Source organism: Toxotes jaculatrix, chromosome 11, assembly GCF_017976425.1.
Source record: "Toxotes jaculatrix isolate fToxJac2 chromosome 11, fToxJac2.pri, whole genome shotgun sequence".
In the NCBI taxonomy this organism is placed as follows: Eukaryota; Metazoa; Chordata; class Actinopteri; family Toxotidae; genus Toxotes; species Toxotes jaculatrix.
This window is the reverse complement of record NC_054404.1, coordinates 3,110,417-3,128,700: the sequence shown is the minus strand read 5'-3', so window position 1 is coordinate 3,128,700 and position 18,284 is coordinate 3,110,417. Positions and strand designations below refer to the sequence as shown.

General features: G+C 41.1%; 2 protein-coding genes across 2 annotated transcripts; both read left to right on the top strand.

The window, feature by feature from the left end:
• Positions 1-133: 133 nt before the first annotated feature.
• On the top strand, positions 134-8,477 carry mcm8 (minichromosome maintenance 8 homologous recombination repair factor). The gene is made up of 21 exons (XM_041050015.1): positions 134-240; positions 911-1,221; positions 1,405-1,470; positions 1,586-1,668; positions 1,794-1,943; positions 2,139-2,236; positions 2,323-2,521; positions 2,728-2,813; positions 2,942-3,087; positions 3,271-3,345; positions 3,445-3,580; positions 3,757-3,787; positions 3,991-4,128; positions 4,292-4,352; positions 4,442-4,522; positions 5,025-5,220; positions 5,339-5,552; positions 5,642-5,851; positions 5,953-6,029; positions 6,325-6,514; positions 7,059-8,477. The coding sequence occupies exons 2-21, from the start codon at positions 918-920 to the stop codon at positions 7,149-7,151; spliced, it is 2,634 nt and encodes an 877-aa protein (XP_040905949.1). The 5' UTR covers positions 134-240; positions 911-917; the 3' UTR covers positions 7,152-8,477.
• A 655-nt stretch (positions 8,478-9,132) lies between these two features.
• crls1 (cardiolipin synthase 1) lies at positions 9,133-13,827 on the top strand. Its single transcript, XM_041049032.1, has 7 exons — positions 9,133-9,689; positions 10,521-10,658; positions 11,229-11,358; positions 11,581-11,666; positions 11,830-11,898; positions 12,494-12,585; positions 13,224-13,827. The coding sequence occupies exons 1-7, from the start codon at positions 9,249-9,251 to the stop codon at positions 13,381-13,383; spliced, it is 1,116 nt and encodes a 371-aa protein (XP_040904966.1). The 5' UTR covers positions 9,133-9,248; the 3' UTR covers positions 13,384-13,827.
• Positions 13,828-18,284: the final 4,457 nt, after the last annotated feature.

The window sequence follows — 18,284 nt, the reverse complement described above, 5'->3', positions numbered from 1 at the left end:
ATTCGGAGTATTTGTGCTTGTAGTATCTCTGGTGTCCTCCGGGGGGCAGTAACACGTCTGAGAGCGAATGACTGCTGCAAATAAAAAGTAGAAGAAGAAGCTTCGGGGTGAATGGAGGGAATTTTGACGGTCTGGGAAATGTAAACAGCGGTGCAGTAGTGCCAGTACATTCTGATTTAACTTCGCAAACTTTTTACTTTCTTTAATCGACAGACTATTTCACTTGGGACATAACGAAAGGTTTGCATCACGCCACCGTTACTTTTACGGGGTTTCACCAGAACATTTGGTGAAACCAGCGGCAACAGTTAACAAGTTAGCTAACAAGGATAACGTAGACAAACTGTGGTTAACGCTTGACTTGAATCGGAAGAAGTGATTAAGACGTTTTACAGTGTCTGTGGTTCGGCATTCATTTAGTGCACCGCGCAGAACGGTGTTTCAGTAAACAGTGTTTGTCTATGTTTTCTGGAGCATTTCTCTGTTAATGAGGAGGTAGCAGAAGCTTCGAACTGCCGTTACCAACTGGTAAACTGCTAACGTTTGAAAAAAATGTTTATATTTTACTGAAATAAAGTACTGATTAATAGACTGTTCGTATGTCGAAATTTCAGTGAGTAAGTGTTAACGGTGTTGTTTAAAGAGTTTGCTGACAAGTACGACGACACTAAATTCCTAGTTTGTTAAATGGAGTTCGGAGAGGCGACAGTCTCACTCCAATTTGTTTGGCTAAAATGGAATTAATTAAGACAATGAGACAGATTTTTAAGAGCATTTTATGTGCTGCCTTATGCAAACATTAAAAGCATATACGAAGAATTAGAATTTGTTGTTTTGGTTCTGCACTTGTGGGCTTTTGCTGCCATTCTCACTACTTCCTGCTCTGTTGCTCCTTCTTTCCGTGTCCTAGGAAAACAATGAGTGGAGAGGAATCCAGGAGAGGCTCATGGAGGGGTGGGAGTAGAGGATGGAAAGGAAGAGGAGGAGGAGGTGGCGGTGGTGGTGGCGGCAGTGGTGGAGGAGGTCGCGGATGGAGAGGAAGCGGGGGAGGATGGAGAGGTGGTGGTGGTGGAGGATGGAGAGGGGGAGGATGGAGGAGCAGACCATGGGGAGGAGGATCAGCAGGAGGAGGTGGAGGAGGAAGAGGCTCAGGAGGAGGAGGTTGGAGAGGTGGAGGTGGCTCAGGAGGATCAGGTAACCACACCTACAGCACTCAGAGAGGTAAGTTCAGTTTGCTTTTCCATTTTATATATATCCAGTAAACCTGCAAAAAAAGCTTTTATTTAGTATGAGATGAAAACAAATGTAATAAGAACATCTAATGAACATGTAATTATACACAAAAAGCTGCAACACAATGCCTTACAATTTACACTACCGACTGACTACCTTCTGTCTCTTCAGCTCTTTGTCAGACTACCCTAGATGCATTGTGTCCGTACAAAGGATGGACACTCTACTTCACAGAAGGTACATGTGTAGCTTTGTTTCACATGATGGCATGCGTTACATATAATGGTCATGATCATGTGACTTTTCTTAGTGGCTGTGATGTGTGTGTCTTACTTTGTCTTTTTATGTGCAGGCTTCATACAGAGCTCACCTAGTGTGGAGAAGATCAAAGTGTTTGAGAAATATTTCACTTCCAAGATTCACCTATATGACAAGGTCAGTCTGTCTGTGTGCTCCTGTACCTTTCTGTTTAATAACCTGACTGTTAGGTTTATTATCTTTTATCTTTAATATCTTTAATTTTTACCTGCCAGTTAAAAGGAGTATTCTTGTGCCTACAGGATGAGATTGAGCGTCAGGGCAGTGTTCTGGTGGATTATGCAGACTTGACTGGAGACAAGGCTGTGCGTAAAGCACTTCCTGACCTAACCACAGAGCTGAAGGAGCAGCCAGAGATGATACTCAGCTGTTTGGGAGTGGCCATTCACCAGGTACATACAAAGAGTTGCTGTTACACATATGTTGTCATCTGCAAGTTACAGCCTTTCAGAACATATACATACCAGGAATGGTTATAGTTTATTAAATACTCATAAACCTTTAGATAAATGGAACTGCTCTGCTGAGAGATGACATGTCAAACTGATGGGTTGTGTGTGTGTGTGTGTTTTGTTTTTTTTGGTCAGGTGCTGACTATAGATTTAGAGAAACAGGCGGCTGAGCTTCAAGGGGAAGAACTATCTGTTAATACACCAATCATCAACATCCCTCACATTAGTGCGAGGTAATGCACAGTTAGTTGTTCGCTTGACACTTGTACATTTACAGACTGTGAATGAAGATGACTGTGTTTGTGTAAATTATCCACAGGCTGTATAACTATGAACCGCTGACTCCGTTGCGGACATTGCGTGCCAGTGTGTTTGGGCGGCTGGTGTGTGTGAGGGGAACAGTGGTCAGAGTTAGCAATATCAGACCTTTCTGTACCAGGATGGCCTTCAAATGCATGGGCTGCTCGCAAATACAGTCTCTTCCACTGCAGCATGGGAAATATGCCACACCTACCAAGGTATGCAAACCCACACACATAGTTCCAGCTCACATTTTTTCCTGCAGCATATTTTCTGTATTTTACTGTTTCCACAACTTGTTATACACAAGTAAACACAGTATACATACATACAGTTTCCTTTCTGTGCACAAAATCATCTTTGACAGCATTTTATTATTATGATTTGCATTTGTGTTTATGTATATGTGTCTTCTGTCACCTAGTGCGGCCAGCCTAACTGTCGCAGTCGTTCCTTTACCCCCAGTCGGAGTTCTCCTCTTACACACACCGTAGACTGGCAGATCATCAAGTAAGTAAATCATGTGCGCATGAGGGACAAGCCCCTGCTTTTCTCAGAACTTATTCTGAGGCAAAAATGTCTTTCATCTCCAACCCTTAGTTACCATGTACATACTTTTTTTTTGTGTGCTGCTTCAGGGTGCAGGAGTTGATGGGCGGAGAGCAGAGAGAGACTGGACGAATCCCGCGTACCGTGGAGTGTCACCTGACCTCTGACCTCTGTGACAGCTGCGTCCCTGGAGACACTGTTACTGTGACAGGGATAGTTAGAGTTACCAATGATGGTAAAAACACACTCAAACACACATAGGGTAGGAGGGTAAATCTCTTACTGGTTGTAAAAACTATCAGCTTATAGGATGAACATTCTGGGAGGAGGAAATTAATATGAACGCACTCCAGCCATCACAAACTATCACAGTGACCACAAACATGACACACGCAAATAACACACTTATTGTTTACAGGTATTTACAGGGGGAATAAGGATCAGTGTATGTTCCTCCTCTATCTTGAAGCCACTTCAGTCAGTAATACCAAAGGTACTGTAATTTTTTTTTTAAGTTAGACTTGAATTATGCAGACCAGTTATATTTTTAATGTAACAAAGCAATAAGGTGTTATTTCTTTTTAATGTGTAGGTCAGCAGTCCAAGTTAGGTCAGGGGTCAAGAGAGTCGCTCGAAGACCGTTCTGGAGGGGAGGAGTTCAGCCTGAAGGAGCTGTATGCCATCCAGGAGATCCAATCACAGCCTGACTTGCTGAGACTCTTAGTGCAGTAAGATATTTATTAAATGTATATTTCTCTACATTTCTACTTGTATTTTTTAATATGACCTAAACCACAAAGTTTGAAAAACATTTAGTCCTTTGTAATTACAAATTTAGCACTGTGCTGTTAACTCATATCCAGACTAAACTGATTTTACTGATTTATTTTCTTGCCTCCTTCAGCTCGTTGTGTCCTGTCATCTATGGCCATTTAGTGAGTTCAATGCTTTGTACTTAAAACTAAATTGAGAACATCAACAGCATTTTTATCAGCATTTTAAACTTAAACTTTTGAAATTAAAATTAAACTTATGATTTGGTTGATTACAGCAATGTCGTCCACACCTATGGACAGAGCATTTAAAATTTTTTTGATGTGTCAGAAATCATAAAATGTTTTCTTGTGTGTGTCCCTAGCTGGTGAAAGCTGCACTTGCCTTGGTTTTGTTTGGAGGCAAACAGAAACACACAGACAAGAACAGCGTCCCAGTCAGAGGAGACGTACACATCCTGATGGTGGGAGACCCTGGACTGGGAAAGAGTCAGATGTTACAGGTAACTCTGAGTGTACATTAAACACTTTGAATGGAGCAGTAGTATCTGTGAGAGCTGAGGTTGTAATTGTAACACTGGTTATTTTTCTACTTTTTGAAGGGGTGACATGTTGCTTTTAGAATCAGTCACGTGTGCTCTGTGTTTGTGTTTTTCCTCTGTGTAGGCAGTGTGTAATGTGGCTCCCAGAGGAATTTACATATGTGGTAACAGTACCAGCACCACAGGTGAGATGTTGTGTATGCTTACTCTCTGAACAGCTGTTCACATCTGTTACAACATAATCAAATTATGAATGTAATTTTTTTCTTTTTAGGACTAACGGTGACTTTATCCCGAGACTCAGGAACAGGGGATTACGCCCTGGAGGCTGGAGCCTTGGTGCTGGCTGACCAAGGTGGGAAAGAGTGCAAACATTAATTTAAAAGTATATTTGTGACTGTTTGGCATTTGGCAAATACCTGCTTTAACATCCATGATTGGATTGATTTAGTTTGTTTTTATTTTTTTAATTTAATACACATTCTGATGAGGACTATGATGAATTACTTTGGTCTCTAGCTTTATTGCTAAAAAGCTTGGTTTCAAAGTTGTGTTGCCTCTATATAAAATACTCCTTCTTATCTTTTACCTAGTGCAGAACTCTCTCTTGATTCCTCTGGTTTTGAAAAGGCCAGTGGTGTCTGACAAACTTCTCAGCTCACACGGGAATAAGAAAAAACCCTTGAATCCATTCTTTCCACACAGTGTTAGCTCTCACTGCCTGTAGGGGCTGAAAGCATCCAAAACCGCACAGACAACATGTTTTACTTTAAAAAATTTTTCCACATCTTGTTTCTTTTTCTTTCTTTACCTTATTATCTTCCTCTCTTGGCCTCATTTCCTTCTTTTCTCCTTAGGCCTGTGCTGCATTGATGAGTTTGATAAGCTGGGCAACCAGCAGCAGGCTCTCTTGGAAGCCATGGAGCAGCAGTCTGTGAGTCTGGCTAAGGCTGGAATAGTTTCCTCTCTGCCTGCCAGAGCATCGGTTATAGCTGCTGCGAACCCAGTTGGAGGACATTACAACAGAGGCAAGACTGTCTCTGAAAACCTGAAGTAAGCTAGATCAGCAGTGGTTCAGTAAATGAAATGTGTTTTTTTAGCTACTGCTGGATGATATCACCTCATGTGTGTGTATGGACATGGATTTACAGTTTTGTATGTATGTCTTTAGAATGGGCTCGGCTCTCCTCTCTCGCTTTGACGTCGTCTTCCTCCTCCTGGACATCCCAGATGAATCAAATGACCGCCGCTTGTCAGAGCACGTCATGGCGAATAGGGCAGGAAGAGGCAGGATCAGCAGCGCCATAGTCAGCAGGGCCAAAAACCAGCTGGACACTTCCATCCTACTGGAACACACAGACATGCCGCTGTCTGAACGTTTGCAGGTAAAAACAGACCATATAAGCACCGTGCACACAAGAAGGAGATTATTATCTGTACTTTGTATTTACACATTGTGTGTATACGTTTCAAGATCCCTGCAGGTGAAACTGTAGACCCCATCCCAGCTTGCTTGTTGAGGAAATACATCAGCTATGCTCGTCAGTATGTCCATCCCTCGCTCTCTCCTGAAGCAGCACAAACACTGCAGGACTTCTACCTTTCCCTAAGATCTCAGGCACATTCTGCTGATGCCACACCCATCACCACACGACAACTGGAGTCTTTAATTAGACTCACTGAGGTGGGTTCCTGTCTCTGTGGCTATCAGTGTGTTCACCCACCAAACATGCAGCATGTGTTCCAGTACTTACTGTATGTGGCTGACTGTGGGTCTTTGTGCAGGCGAGAGCCCGGTTGGACCTCAGAGAGACAGCTACAAAGAGTGATGCTGAGGATGTGGTGGAGATCATGAAACACAGGTCGGTCTTTGTGTGTTGTAGGGCTGCAGCTGACAAATAAGGTTATTATTGATTTAATCTACTGATTATTTTTCTCAGTATGTTGATTGACAAAGAATCGTTTAATGTCAGAAGCCAAAACCATTGCAGAACTGATAATTGTAACAGCAACTACTGAGAAAATTCAGATTTTTGTCTTACTCATGCAGCCCTGGCTTTGAATGTACTGTCAGATGTAAGTCTCTCTCTCTCTCTCCCTCCCTCTCTCTCTCTCTCTCTCTCTCTCTCTCTCTCTGCGTGCGGTTATGTTTTGCAGTCTGGCAGATACATATTCAGATGGTCTGGGCAATCTGGACTTTGAGCGCTCTCAGCTTGGGTCAGGCATGAGTCAGCGCAGCGCTGCAAAACGACTGATCAACGCACTGCACTCTCACGCACAGAGGACAAATCAGAAGCAGTTTGACCTACAGATGATTCGATCTGTGGCCGACAGAATGAACATCAAGGTGAAGACATTCAGATGCAGCCAAATGCACATGCACTAGACAAAAACCCCTCAAACACCCAGTGTAATTTTCACTCGCCCTATGTGAGAAACATTAGAACTGTGAGTGACAGATGCATAAAAGAAAAGGCTTCTTAAAAAAAGTACGAGCAAGTTGACGACAAGTGCAGGTGAAGAGCTGGCCAAGAGAGAAGGAAACGTCCTCAGCAAAGATTTAGACCTGAACACTGAGGGTGGTAATGTTTCCCTGTCTCATCAAAACTGGTGACCTCCTTCATTTTAGAAAAAAAAAAGTTACGTTAATACATTATTGGCTACTGTGCTGTTTTGTTCATAAGATTATTTCCCTCTTAAAGTAATGCAGGGTGGCTCCTCACACAGTCACATTTGGTATTCAGAGATTTCCATAGTATCAGTAATTCAGGTCTCAAGTTGGTCTCAGATAATCCAGCGCCACACAATCATTATACTATATGCTTGCTTTCTTGCTTTCTTGCTTGCTTGCTTGTATATTTATTTATTTTTACTCAATCTATACCTTTTAGGTGATGGACTTTGAAGGTCTTGTGAGTTCCCTGAATGAACAGGGTTTCCTGCTGAAGAAAGGAGCCAAGCTGTACCAGCTGCAGACAGTCTGATCGCTGACAGCTGTAACAGAATACGCACCTGCTCCTACCTGCAGACCTCACTACAAGGTCAGTGTTTGGGCTCAATGAAAAGAGTATCTCTATAGAAAAGGGAAAAAAAACATAATGGGGAATCCATTATTCAGACGACTTTCACTAAACTACCAACCGGCAGACTACAGTTATAACCTTTGAAGAGACTGTAACAACCCCAGCTGACAAAGTCAGGACAAATCTTCTCCCTGCTGAGACAGCATCTCTCTGCAGAATCTTACAGCAGCCAGTTTCCTGGATGAGCACAAAGTTCCTGCTAAAAAGAGGAATAACTCTAAACTAACTCGAGCACACACACACATCACTGCTGAAACAGTCTGCATTTCTTTCTACACAAAAAGCTTCTAACTGAACAAATGTAGGACTCACCTTACTACCATTATCTAAGTAAAGATATAAAAACTAACTGTGAGGTACACATGCGTTTGTGTCATTTTAACAGTACGTGGTGACTGTTTCAAACAACAGTTGTAGCTGAGTCTTGTTTTCTCAGTATTTTCAAATTAATGTCAGTCTTTGATGATGCACTGAGCATCTTGAGAGAAATGGTGTTGTACTTTGATAAATATGTAATGGATGATCATACTATTTCACTTATGAGAGCATTTTGTTTTCCACACAGGTGAGTGTACACTTAGTTGAATATAGTAGTAGCAATGTTCTGTTATTTTTATGTACATAGGATGACATATAAATTTATGTGTAAATGTAGGGCGTTCAGTAGCTTAGTAAATTTAATTGGAACAGTTGCTTCCAGTGATGCAGCTTGTCCTGTGTCTGTAGAGCAGTCACTGTTGCACTCAGCTGAGACCAGTAGCCGTTAGCTAATGGTTGGCACAGTGAATATTCACCCACTGAGGGTGTTTCTGATTCAACCCAAAACACTGAACAGTCAGAGAATATTTTTGCCATTTGTCATGATATAAGAATCCAACACTGCAGCCCATTTAAACATTTTTAAACAGTGGTAACTGGAGCAGGAAGCTTGAGACAATGCAGAAAATACCTTCCATACTCATGATTCAGACTTTTTCTGAGGTGATGTTAAGCTACAAATGTATTGTTTTAGTTTTAAGTGTTTAAGTTTTCAGTTATCTCAGATATTGACTGTGGAATCAGCCTTAAGAATCCAATCCTGGTTGAGTTATAGTATGTTGATATAAAAAGCTGCACATGTACAATACTTGCTTCCTGTTTTTCTCTTAATGCTTTCTCAAAGGTTTTGTATTGTCTGCTGTTTTTGGCTGCTTTCTGCGTGGTATGCACTTTATTAGTTAACATGAAACATTCAGTTAATAAATAATTTTATTTTTCTGTAAATAACAGGATTTTTTGTTTTGTTCTTGCAGTGTTACAAAACGGGTTTGGCAGTGACTTTAAACGTGCTTTTAATTTAGAATAAAATTACCACAAAACATGAAACATTTAGGCATAGCTTTATGTTATAGGCCTGTATTTTCCTAATCTTCGAATAACTTCCTTGGATGTTTCCTGGTTTGTAAAAATAAAAAATAAATAAATAAAAAACTATATAAAACTATCATACTAATTGGAGGGGAATTAGGAATTTCTTCTGAAAACAACTCCATTTTAGCCAAAATGAATTTTAATTTACTGGTTACTTGTGTTTATCTGACCTGCTGTGCACTGACTAGACTAAAAAAAAACTCAATTAACTGAAACAGCTCAGCTGAAAACTAATTTAACACTCAATCTTTCCTTTTGTTTGTATTAATTTAGTACAATAAAGAGTTACTGATATTTACTTTTTTTATTACCAGAAAACCTCTAAAACAGATCGTTACGGTGGTACGTAGACTTTCTTCAGATTTTTATTCTCTTGCTGATATAAAAAAATGTAAATTTCAAAATAAAAGCCTTGGAAAGGAAAGTCATTGGCAATTTTACGACGTCGCTTGCCGTATCAGTTTACGGCAACATGGCAGCCTGCTGGCTCGAGCTGTGATCCTCTCGCAGACACTTTAAACTTTATGATGAAGCCGGAGACCGACAGCGCGAGACCAGAGGGTCGGTAACGGAGGGCTCGGGAAGTTAATGATGAGGATGATGATGATGTGTTTTCGGAGGATCGCAAATGTTCGCTGTCTGGTGTCCGCGCGGTGTGCGGGTGTCTGTTGGCTCGAGCCAGCGTCATGGCCTCACAGGCACACGCCAGTCACCGAGTGCGCGAGGTTGAAGCGGTCACAGGTGAGCGGCTCGTGGCTCCTCAGAGCGAGAGAAAGGGACAGTCGCGTCGCGTGCTGGAGTGGGATCTTCCGGCAGGTAAAACCAACAGCCTGGTACGATCTAGGAACCGTACCTTTGTACCAGGGAGGTCACGATAGGTCGGCGGCTAGCTTCCGGTCTGTGCTCTACCTTAACGCTCGTGGATATTGCAGCGAAAAGACGCAGGAGACACCGGACGGTTCCCCGGCAGCGGACCGGACCGAAGCCAGTGCGGTGCCGGGACAAGGACTGTTCAAGTTCAAAGAGCTGGTACAGAGCCGTCTGTCTGTTACCCGAGTGAATGTGGAGTGTGTGTGTGCAGTAGATAGAGGAAAACCAATTTGTAACGCACCTGTTTAAGGTATGCACAGGTGTAAACACACCATCAGTGACAGAAGAAGCTTTCAGATCTTTAGCAGCACAACAAAGTAAATGTAGTGTAGTACAGTTCCAAGTTCTGTTATTGGTATATTGTTGTATTGTACAGTTGGTATTACTAATATCTGACGCATGTTAATGTTGTAGCTGGAAAGATTTACCTTTAACAAATCTCGTTTAAGACCTAAAAAGTTTTGGTTTCACTTTTCCTCACAAAGTGACGTACTCAGGTAAAGTACAGCAGGACTGTAGTGTACATAGGCTTAGATCAGTAAATCCCCCTGGATGAGTTATCAGCTGACATTAGTCCACTGCGTGTAACAGGACATGATAGTATGCAAAAGATATGTTTATAGGGAATTTAGAAACTGTTGCTGTTACTTGATTTGTCCACCAGAGAGCACTGGCAAGTTTGTTTTTCAACATATGTGTCCCAGTGATTCTTTACCTGTCAATAGTGGGAATTCACGTGGTAACATTAATGGTGAGGATGAGGGGAAAACTTACTGTGTATCCTCATATAATCAATGAAATCAAAACCTGAACCGGTCTCTAGAAAAGTCAGTTGTTCCATCTTACACATGAATTTCACTGATTAATACCAACCAGAGACATGTTGCTTTGTTTAGGTTTAGCCTGATTTACCTGTTGCTGTGATGTTACTGGCTTGTTAACTCACCGTTGGTGTATGGAGTAACATGTATCTAATCTGTTCCTCTGCAGTATGAGAACCCATGGACAATCCCCAACTTGTTGTGCATGTGTCGGATTTTGCTCGCTCCATTCCTGGGTCACCTGATCATCCAGCAGCACTTTCACCTCAGCCTGGCTCTGTTTACTCTGGCTGGAGCTACTGACCTGGTAATATAGATACAGAGAGACACTTCTACTAAAACAGTTATTCACCGTAGTGCCGAGCTCAGTCTATTTTCTTTAATATGTTGAGGATTTTTTTTTAATACCATGAGACATTTTACAAATGTGAACTAAAGTTATTTTGGCAATTACTGGTTTTCCATTAGCACCAAATCATGTCAGAAGTCATTTCAGGGCATTTAAAACTCTTTACAGTAGTACGACACTCAACACGGACAGTTATTGTTTGTTTGTTTGTTTGTTCGTTTTTTTAAAGGACTCCTTTTCTGTTGATCTCTAGCTCAACCTCCTTAAAACTGATTTTAAAGTTGTCTTGCAGTCAGTAGAGTAGATGACATTATATCAGAGCATTACCCATGTTTAACGACGGGCGTGACATGGTCAGTGACAGATCGGCTCGTTCAGGCCACATTAGGGCGAGTTAGGGATGGATTATTATTGGTTTGTAATTCAGAACTCTCACCTGTATTAACACTTTTCCAAATTTGCTTTTTTATTCAAAAATCATTGATGGTAAAGACTTCATCTCTTGTCTTGTCTCTTCCTCTGACTCAGTTGGATGGTTACATTGCCAGAACGTGGCCCACTCAGAAGTCGGCGTTGGGCAGCGCTCTCGACCCACTGGCTGACAAAATTCTCGTCAGTATTTTATATGTCAGTCTCACCTATGCTGACCTCATACCAGGTACTGGACTCTGTGTGTCTGTTGTTTTTGTTCTCTTCTCATGTACGATCAATTTCAGGATGGAAAAAAAAGTGAAAGTAATGATCAGTGACAGCAGAGGAGCAGTGAAATAGCTGCTCTTTTTTTAATTATTTCAGTGTTGTTTTTCTCTTATTGTGTTCCACTGACAGTTGTAGCGATGATAACACAGACAAGATTATTAATTGTTTTCCCCCGTTTCAGCTCCACTCACGGCTCTAGTGATTTTCAGAGACATTGGTTTGATAGCTGCTGTCTTTTGGATCAGATACAAGACTGTACCTCCACCGGTGAGACACATTGAATTTCACAACACACACAAGTGTGTCAAGTTTTTGTGTTTATTTAATAGAATTTGAACATTGAAGTTTCACCATATTTGCTACAAGACCTGCCGAAATTAATAGGTGAAAGCAGTGTCATGTATTTTACAACCTTCCTTTTTTTCTGCAGGTGACACTTGGTAAATTTTTTAACCCCTGCTACGCCACAGCTCAGCTCAAACCCACACTTTTCAGCAAGGTGAGAAACACACACACACACATACTTACACACAAAGAACCACCCACTTTCTCAGTGCTGCAGACTCTGAACATTTTGTACATTGCTCCTCTAAAGTAGAGATTTGGCAGCTCTAGAACCTCACAGAATATGATATAATGAGTGCGTAATTATTTTATTATTATTTTTTCTGTCTCCTTACAACTTGTGCGGGATAGTCACCAGATGCAGATGCACTTTAGTCAGGGAAGAAACCAAACCAGCAGATCATACAGTACTGGTGGAAACGATCATCCCATTGCTGCAAAGTAGTGTCTTAAAATTTTGAATCTGCAATTAACTATAACCTTTATAATGAGTCCTCAGTACTAGGAATGCTGAACATTAAAAATATTATTTTAAGGCTCTGCCACATATGATTGTATGATTTATTTTGATGTTGTAGAATACAGACCTTTCTTTTTGTTTTGTTTTAGCTGTTAAAGAAAAAAAAACATTTATTAGAGAAGCAGTTAGTCTGTAAAGGTGAAACATTTTTTGTGCCATCGTAAAGTTTTATTCCGACTTACCGTACATGGCTCTGTGTGTTTTATGTTTCTTTTTGTTGTTGTTGTAGGTGAACACAGCCATCCAGCTCTTTCTGGTCGCAGCTTCTCTGGCTGCTCCAGTCTTCCAGTACACAGACAGCATCGCGCTGCAGTGCATATGGTAAACCACAGTCTTATTACATGTGCATACACACACTGGAGTTATTCACTCGACCTTAATATCCACAATGTCCTTTACTTTTCACTGCAGTGGTTACGTTTTTGTTTATTGTGCAGAGGGTTTCCGAATGCAAATGGTTTCATCCCAGTCAAGCACATAAACGCTGTTTGTTCCAGCAGAGTATTCAGGTTAAGTGCACTGACTCATTTCAGTCTACGCGGACTGAGTTAGAGTAGAAATCAGACTCAGGACAAACATTTTCCGTCGTCACAGTAACCCACATTTTCATACAAATCTACTTCAGCAGACTGTTGAACTGACTGACATTGCCTTGTGTGGTTGTTGCTTAACACACATGATATGAGATGGATGTTTTATAAGATTTACGACAAAACCGTCTCTTTAGAGCCTGTTACATGAGTGTCTGCTGTAATTTAAGTAAAATTCTGCCTGCAGTGCACATTTTCAAATTTTACACAGAATTTAATTGCACGATTTTAATTCAAGCTTTGATGATTAACAGCATTGTTTGGAGATGTGATGCTGTTAAAGTCATTTAAAATAAACAGATCTTACCACATAGCTTGGATGAAACTGTTTGAATTACAGTATGTTCCCTGCTTTGTGTTACATCGCAGGTATGTAACAGCAGTGACAACAGCAGCGTCAGGTTATAGCTACTGGCACTACGGCCGCAAGACTGTCCAGGTGCTGAACAACAGGTCACCGTGGCAGCCACACACGGAAACACCCAGAAGGAAGAACAAAAGCAACGAACAGCCGCTGCAGAGACTCTGATCAGGCATGGCAAAAGTCAGACAGACAGATGGACGATGGCCAGGAGCACTGAAACCAAGTAGCTGTGACAACCATTTATGAGTCTCCATGGCAATGACGCATGGAAACCAACCAAGGCCGCAGATGGTTTACTGCAACACACTACAGAAACGCCTGACAGCAGCTCTGCCACTGGACCGTCTGTGGACAAGAGACGCACAGATAGAAGCAGCAAACACAAATATAGACCATCCACCCACACACAGGCCCCTATACACACACACACACACACACACACACACACACACACACACACACACATGTCAAGTAAATGTTAAGTGATCTGGCAAGAGCTTCTATTTTTTTCTTAGTTTTTCAATCAAGAGGTTGTGATGCCAACCTAATCAGTGTCACATCAGTGTCAGTTTTGTAAATCAATCATTTATGATTAAAAAAGAAAATCTCTTTTCGCCTCTTTGGTTTGTGTGCGAATGTGCATGTCACAGTTTTGAAAAAAAAAAAAAAAGACAAATCTGACAGCTGATCCGTCTGAAATTGGTCAGAGGATCAAAAACATAGGTACAAAAATGAGCTGACATGCAAACAGGGCTGCACAGAACAAGCACATCCTGTTAGGTTGTCAGAAAATAAAAAAAATATCCACCACGTGTCCCTCAGTAACATTAACTTACCCAGTGGCTGCAGTTCATAATGTTCCTTTGTGCTAAACCAAGCTCATTTACATGACGCTCAGAATAATGTGAAGCGGCGTGTTCTCCTCTTGAGTTCTTCTCTTAAATCAAAATGAACAGAGCATTACCTTTCAGAGGCTGAAACCATGAATGTTTGATAAAAGTAAAAAACAATCAATTGTCAGTTATTTTCCTGCCAATTGATTAATCAGATAGTCGTTCTAGCGATGCTGTGTCTCTTCCTCAGGTAAGGGGTAAGAGTATCCTCCTCTTATTTCTCCGCTCGCTGCTATGATTATTAAAAGAACCACAAGAGCTGCAGTGCTCTTTTCAAGTTGTTCCAGTCTCAGGATCAATAAGCCCAATAAGCCAGAGGTTATGTGGAGACGCGGGGAGAACATGAACTACTACCGGACCTTTTTTTTTTTTTTTTTTTTGCAGAACTCCTCTGGCGCTTGTATCTGACTCCGCTGCTTATTTTCTCCACAAGAAGACTAGTGCGATGAGGGAAACGAAGCTGTGTAACCTTTTCAACTCCTCCACTTATTTCCCAGCAATTTTCTGTTTCATTACCGACTGTGTGCCGATGACTGCCAGGCTTGCGTGAGTTGTTTTTGTGGCCTTGTGTGGGATGTCTGCTCATTATCTCCTCACTGAATAATTTAAAGAGTCTCATTCTAAAATGAGATATCCATCACTGGGAACAAATTGATACCTACGCTCATTAAATGACTGTTAAAAGAAGTTCAGTTTTTTTTCAGGGAATAGCAACTTCTTAAGTCCATATTTGATAACACAAATTGGAAGTGTGTAATTTGGAAGAGCTGCATGATGCCCCGCAGGCTTTTCATGTAATGTTTTTGAAAAAAAACAGAAAAGCTCTTTAATTAGTTGTGAGATGAAAGCTTGAAAAAATCTAACCTCTTTTCAGGCTCATAGTGGTGAACTTTTTACTGGGAGTCGTGATCAGGATTGAGAAATACTGACAGCTTTTATTCATACTGTTTTACATCAGCGTGGTAAAGTGATTCAGCCCGATCTTAAACTACAAAGAAGAATATGTAAATTGAAGCCAAAAGCTTTCTTTCAAATATGTTCCAGACTCATTCAAGATTGAGTCATTATTAGCATTATTGTAGAACTTAAAAAACAAAAATATTTTTGTTCTTCTGGTCGCTTTGGAAAGTCATCAGTTATTCTTGAGAAATTCTTGCATATTCTAAAATCATATCAGGCTGTAGTAATTAGGAGGCCATTAGCCGCATTGGTCTGTTAATATTAATATTCTTCTCTGGTCACATTCAAAACAGAATCTGTGCCCTCATCTCAGGGAATGAATCCCACACGCCTTTTGATGTTTGAGTAGATTGAATGTGAAATCGAAGGGGAAATGGATGAATTTCTACCTGCTGGTCCAAAGCTGCAGCTGTTACAATCCTGCAGGGTTCCAGTAAAACTACTTTAAAATATCCGTTAAATAAAGTAAAACTTTCTTCAGAAAATTTGTATTTTTTATAGAACTCTGCTATATAATACAACATGTTGCCTTTTATTTTTCAAATAAAAGGCAGTAAGATTTTATTTTTATTTTAGTTTAGAGCAGAAGATTGATTGTCAGGTTTTTAATACAGTGACTTAACACCGGACAAATAGATCTTAGTCATTAATGTTTCTCATGCTGCAGTTTTTCTTGAGGCTTATCAGTGTTGGTCAAGTGAAAAGCACACAAAGTGATATTTTGTGAATGTGTGAATAATAACATCAAGTTAATTTGTTCCAAAATGTTGTGTGGTTGCTTCAAAGAGCAGCAGATTTTAGAAATAATTTCATTTCTCTGAAATAGTTTTAGTTTCAGAGACTTTTCCGCCGTGACAGAAGTACAGTTCTTTTTCTAAGTGAAACAGAGGAACCCTGGATGTTTACTTGTTCTGAAATGTTCATATTTAAAGGCATTGATTATCTGCAAAATATCAGCTTCTGGCAGCATCAGAGTAACAGCTGTGGTCTATGTCAATATTGCGTAACATGCTTTATTGACTTCCTGAAATGCCTCAAAACGCCAGGCAAACATGCTCGCGTTATCAGAAAGGGACTGCAGAGAGATATCTGGAGAAGATGAAGGTGGAAATTATGTTTCTATAACCAAAATTCTCTGCATTCAAAACTGCTCTGCAGAAACATACCATTATTATTTGTTTTTTATTGTTTTAAATGCCTTTCAGTGAGTGTTGGTTCCGTGTTGGTATCGTGTAACATAACTGTGCTCCCATTTCCAACCAGACACACTTGAAGAAAGAATTTAGAGACCATCGTTATTTTTGAGAACTTGAGGATAGTTTTTAAAGCTGCTGCAACAACCAGTGAAAGAATCCCTCTAACACTGATACAGATGATTTAGTGATGGAGGCGAGAGCAGTCAAATGTGCCTTCACACTTCACAGCCCAGCTCTGCAGAACCCACAGACATATGAATCACACTAACAAGGACAAACTTTGGATCTGTATGCTTATGTCAGCACGGCCCTGCGGCTACCGCTCACTGTTTCTGTCAGTGAGAGGGATCCTGTCTCCTCCAGAGCAAAGGAGACCATATCTCTGCCCAACAATATGTCTTTGCTGTCCCTCTTATTTTGCTGAGCAGGAAATTAGATTACTTTGATGTTGAGGATGCAAATTACAAAACCAGCAGAAAAGCCTTATTTCACTGTTGTACTTGGTAGTACATGAAGTAACGCTTTTCATGTGCTTCTGCTCTATTATTTATGCCTTTTTCTCTGCTTATAACCCAAAAAGCTGACTCTGCAGTTGAACCAGTCTACTTTTGTCCTCTGTTGATCGGTTATCTTGTGTGTGGGATGTCTGGTTCCTTTTCACTTGAGTTTTTGGTCCTATGCACCTGTTAAGACTTTATGGTGTGGAAGTTTTTTTTTCTCTGTCAGATTTAAGAACCATTTCTTTCTGAGCACCGTCACTACGTTTCAATCCTCAACTTGTCGCTTTATCCTGTGTGGTGTGTCATAGTGGAGGACATGTGACTGACCCAGCCACGCTGCTAGCATGGCTAAAGAGGAGATATCTATAGGTTCAGAATTATTCCTAACTGAGATTGTGCCGTGGAGTTGAATATGTTTTCAGTTGTGGTTCAGCAATGTGTCTTTTCTAACTCAGTGCCCCTCCACTCCCGCCCCCCGCCCCCCCGGCCAACTTTCTGTATAATGCACAATACATGCTGTGGACAGCTTTTGTAGACACCCTCTCTTCAGTAGAAAGTAGTGAGCCAGCCCTTTAAAAATGTTTCCCAGAGATCACAGGAAATTCACCGAGCTTTTTTGGGGAGAAGACTGCAATTAAAAGAACGCTTTGGAAAGGCTCTTATCAGAGCTGGTAGGGAAAGGATGCTGCTGCCACAACATCCGGGTGCACTTGACACGTCTGTAGTTACAACAAGTAAACATGTTGGCATTTTCCAGTTGCTACGCAGCTCTGTGGGATCGCTGGCTTTTAAATGTGTGTGCAGGCAGCTCTGGGGTGGGACTGAACGCGTCGTAGGCACAGAGACTCGCTGAGCTGCCAGAGGTTCTGAGCCAAACTTCACTTTAAACTTGACTGGTTATGAAACCCACTGAATCAGAGTCCTTATAGTCCTTACAGCAGGCCTACACACACGGCAGCACCAATACAAATCCATATGGGTACTATAGCCATGCACACACACGCGCACACACACACACGCACACTTACGTCTTTTCTGGTCCTGAAATAGCTCTCAGCCTCCCACTCTCCCTTATATAAGCTCCCAGCACAGAGATTCGCTGGTGAAGACTAGGGTGTGTGCAAGTGTGTTTGTGTGTATTCATGTGTGTTAGTGCATGTGCCTGTTTATGTGTGTGTGCACGTGTGTGCCTCTGTCTGGGCGAGTGCCAGTGTGTGGGCAGTAGGAGTGTCTTGAGTCGTGTGTGTGTGTGTGGAAACATTTGTATGTGTTATGGGTTCGTGCTGGTAATGCTGTGTGCGCCAAATTAATAAACCGCATCCTGAAGGAAAACTAGTTTTTATTTAACAGTCTGGCTGTTATTTATTTATTTATTTTTGTTTTAGCTATTGTCTGTTTTGATACTGCTGAGATCTGGTGATATCATTAGTATGGAGCGTTTCAGGGAAAGCAACGCAGTTATTCAGACGATGAGTTTGCAAACAAAGCCTGAGTATAAGACGATTATGTGTCTGATT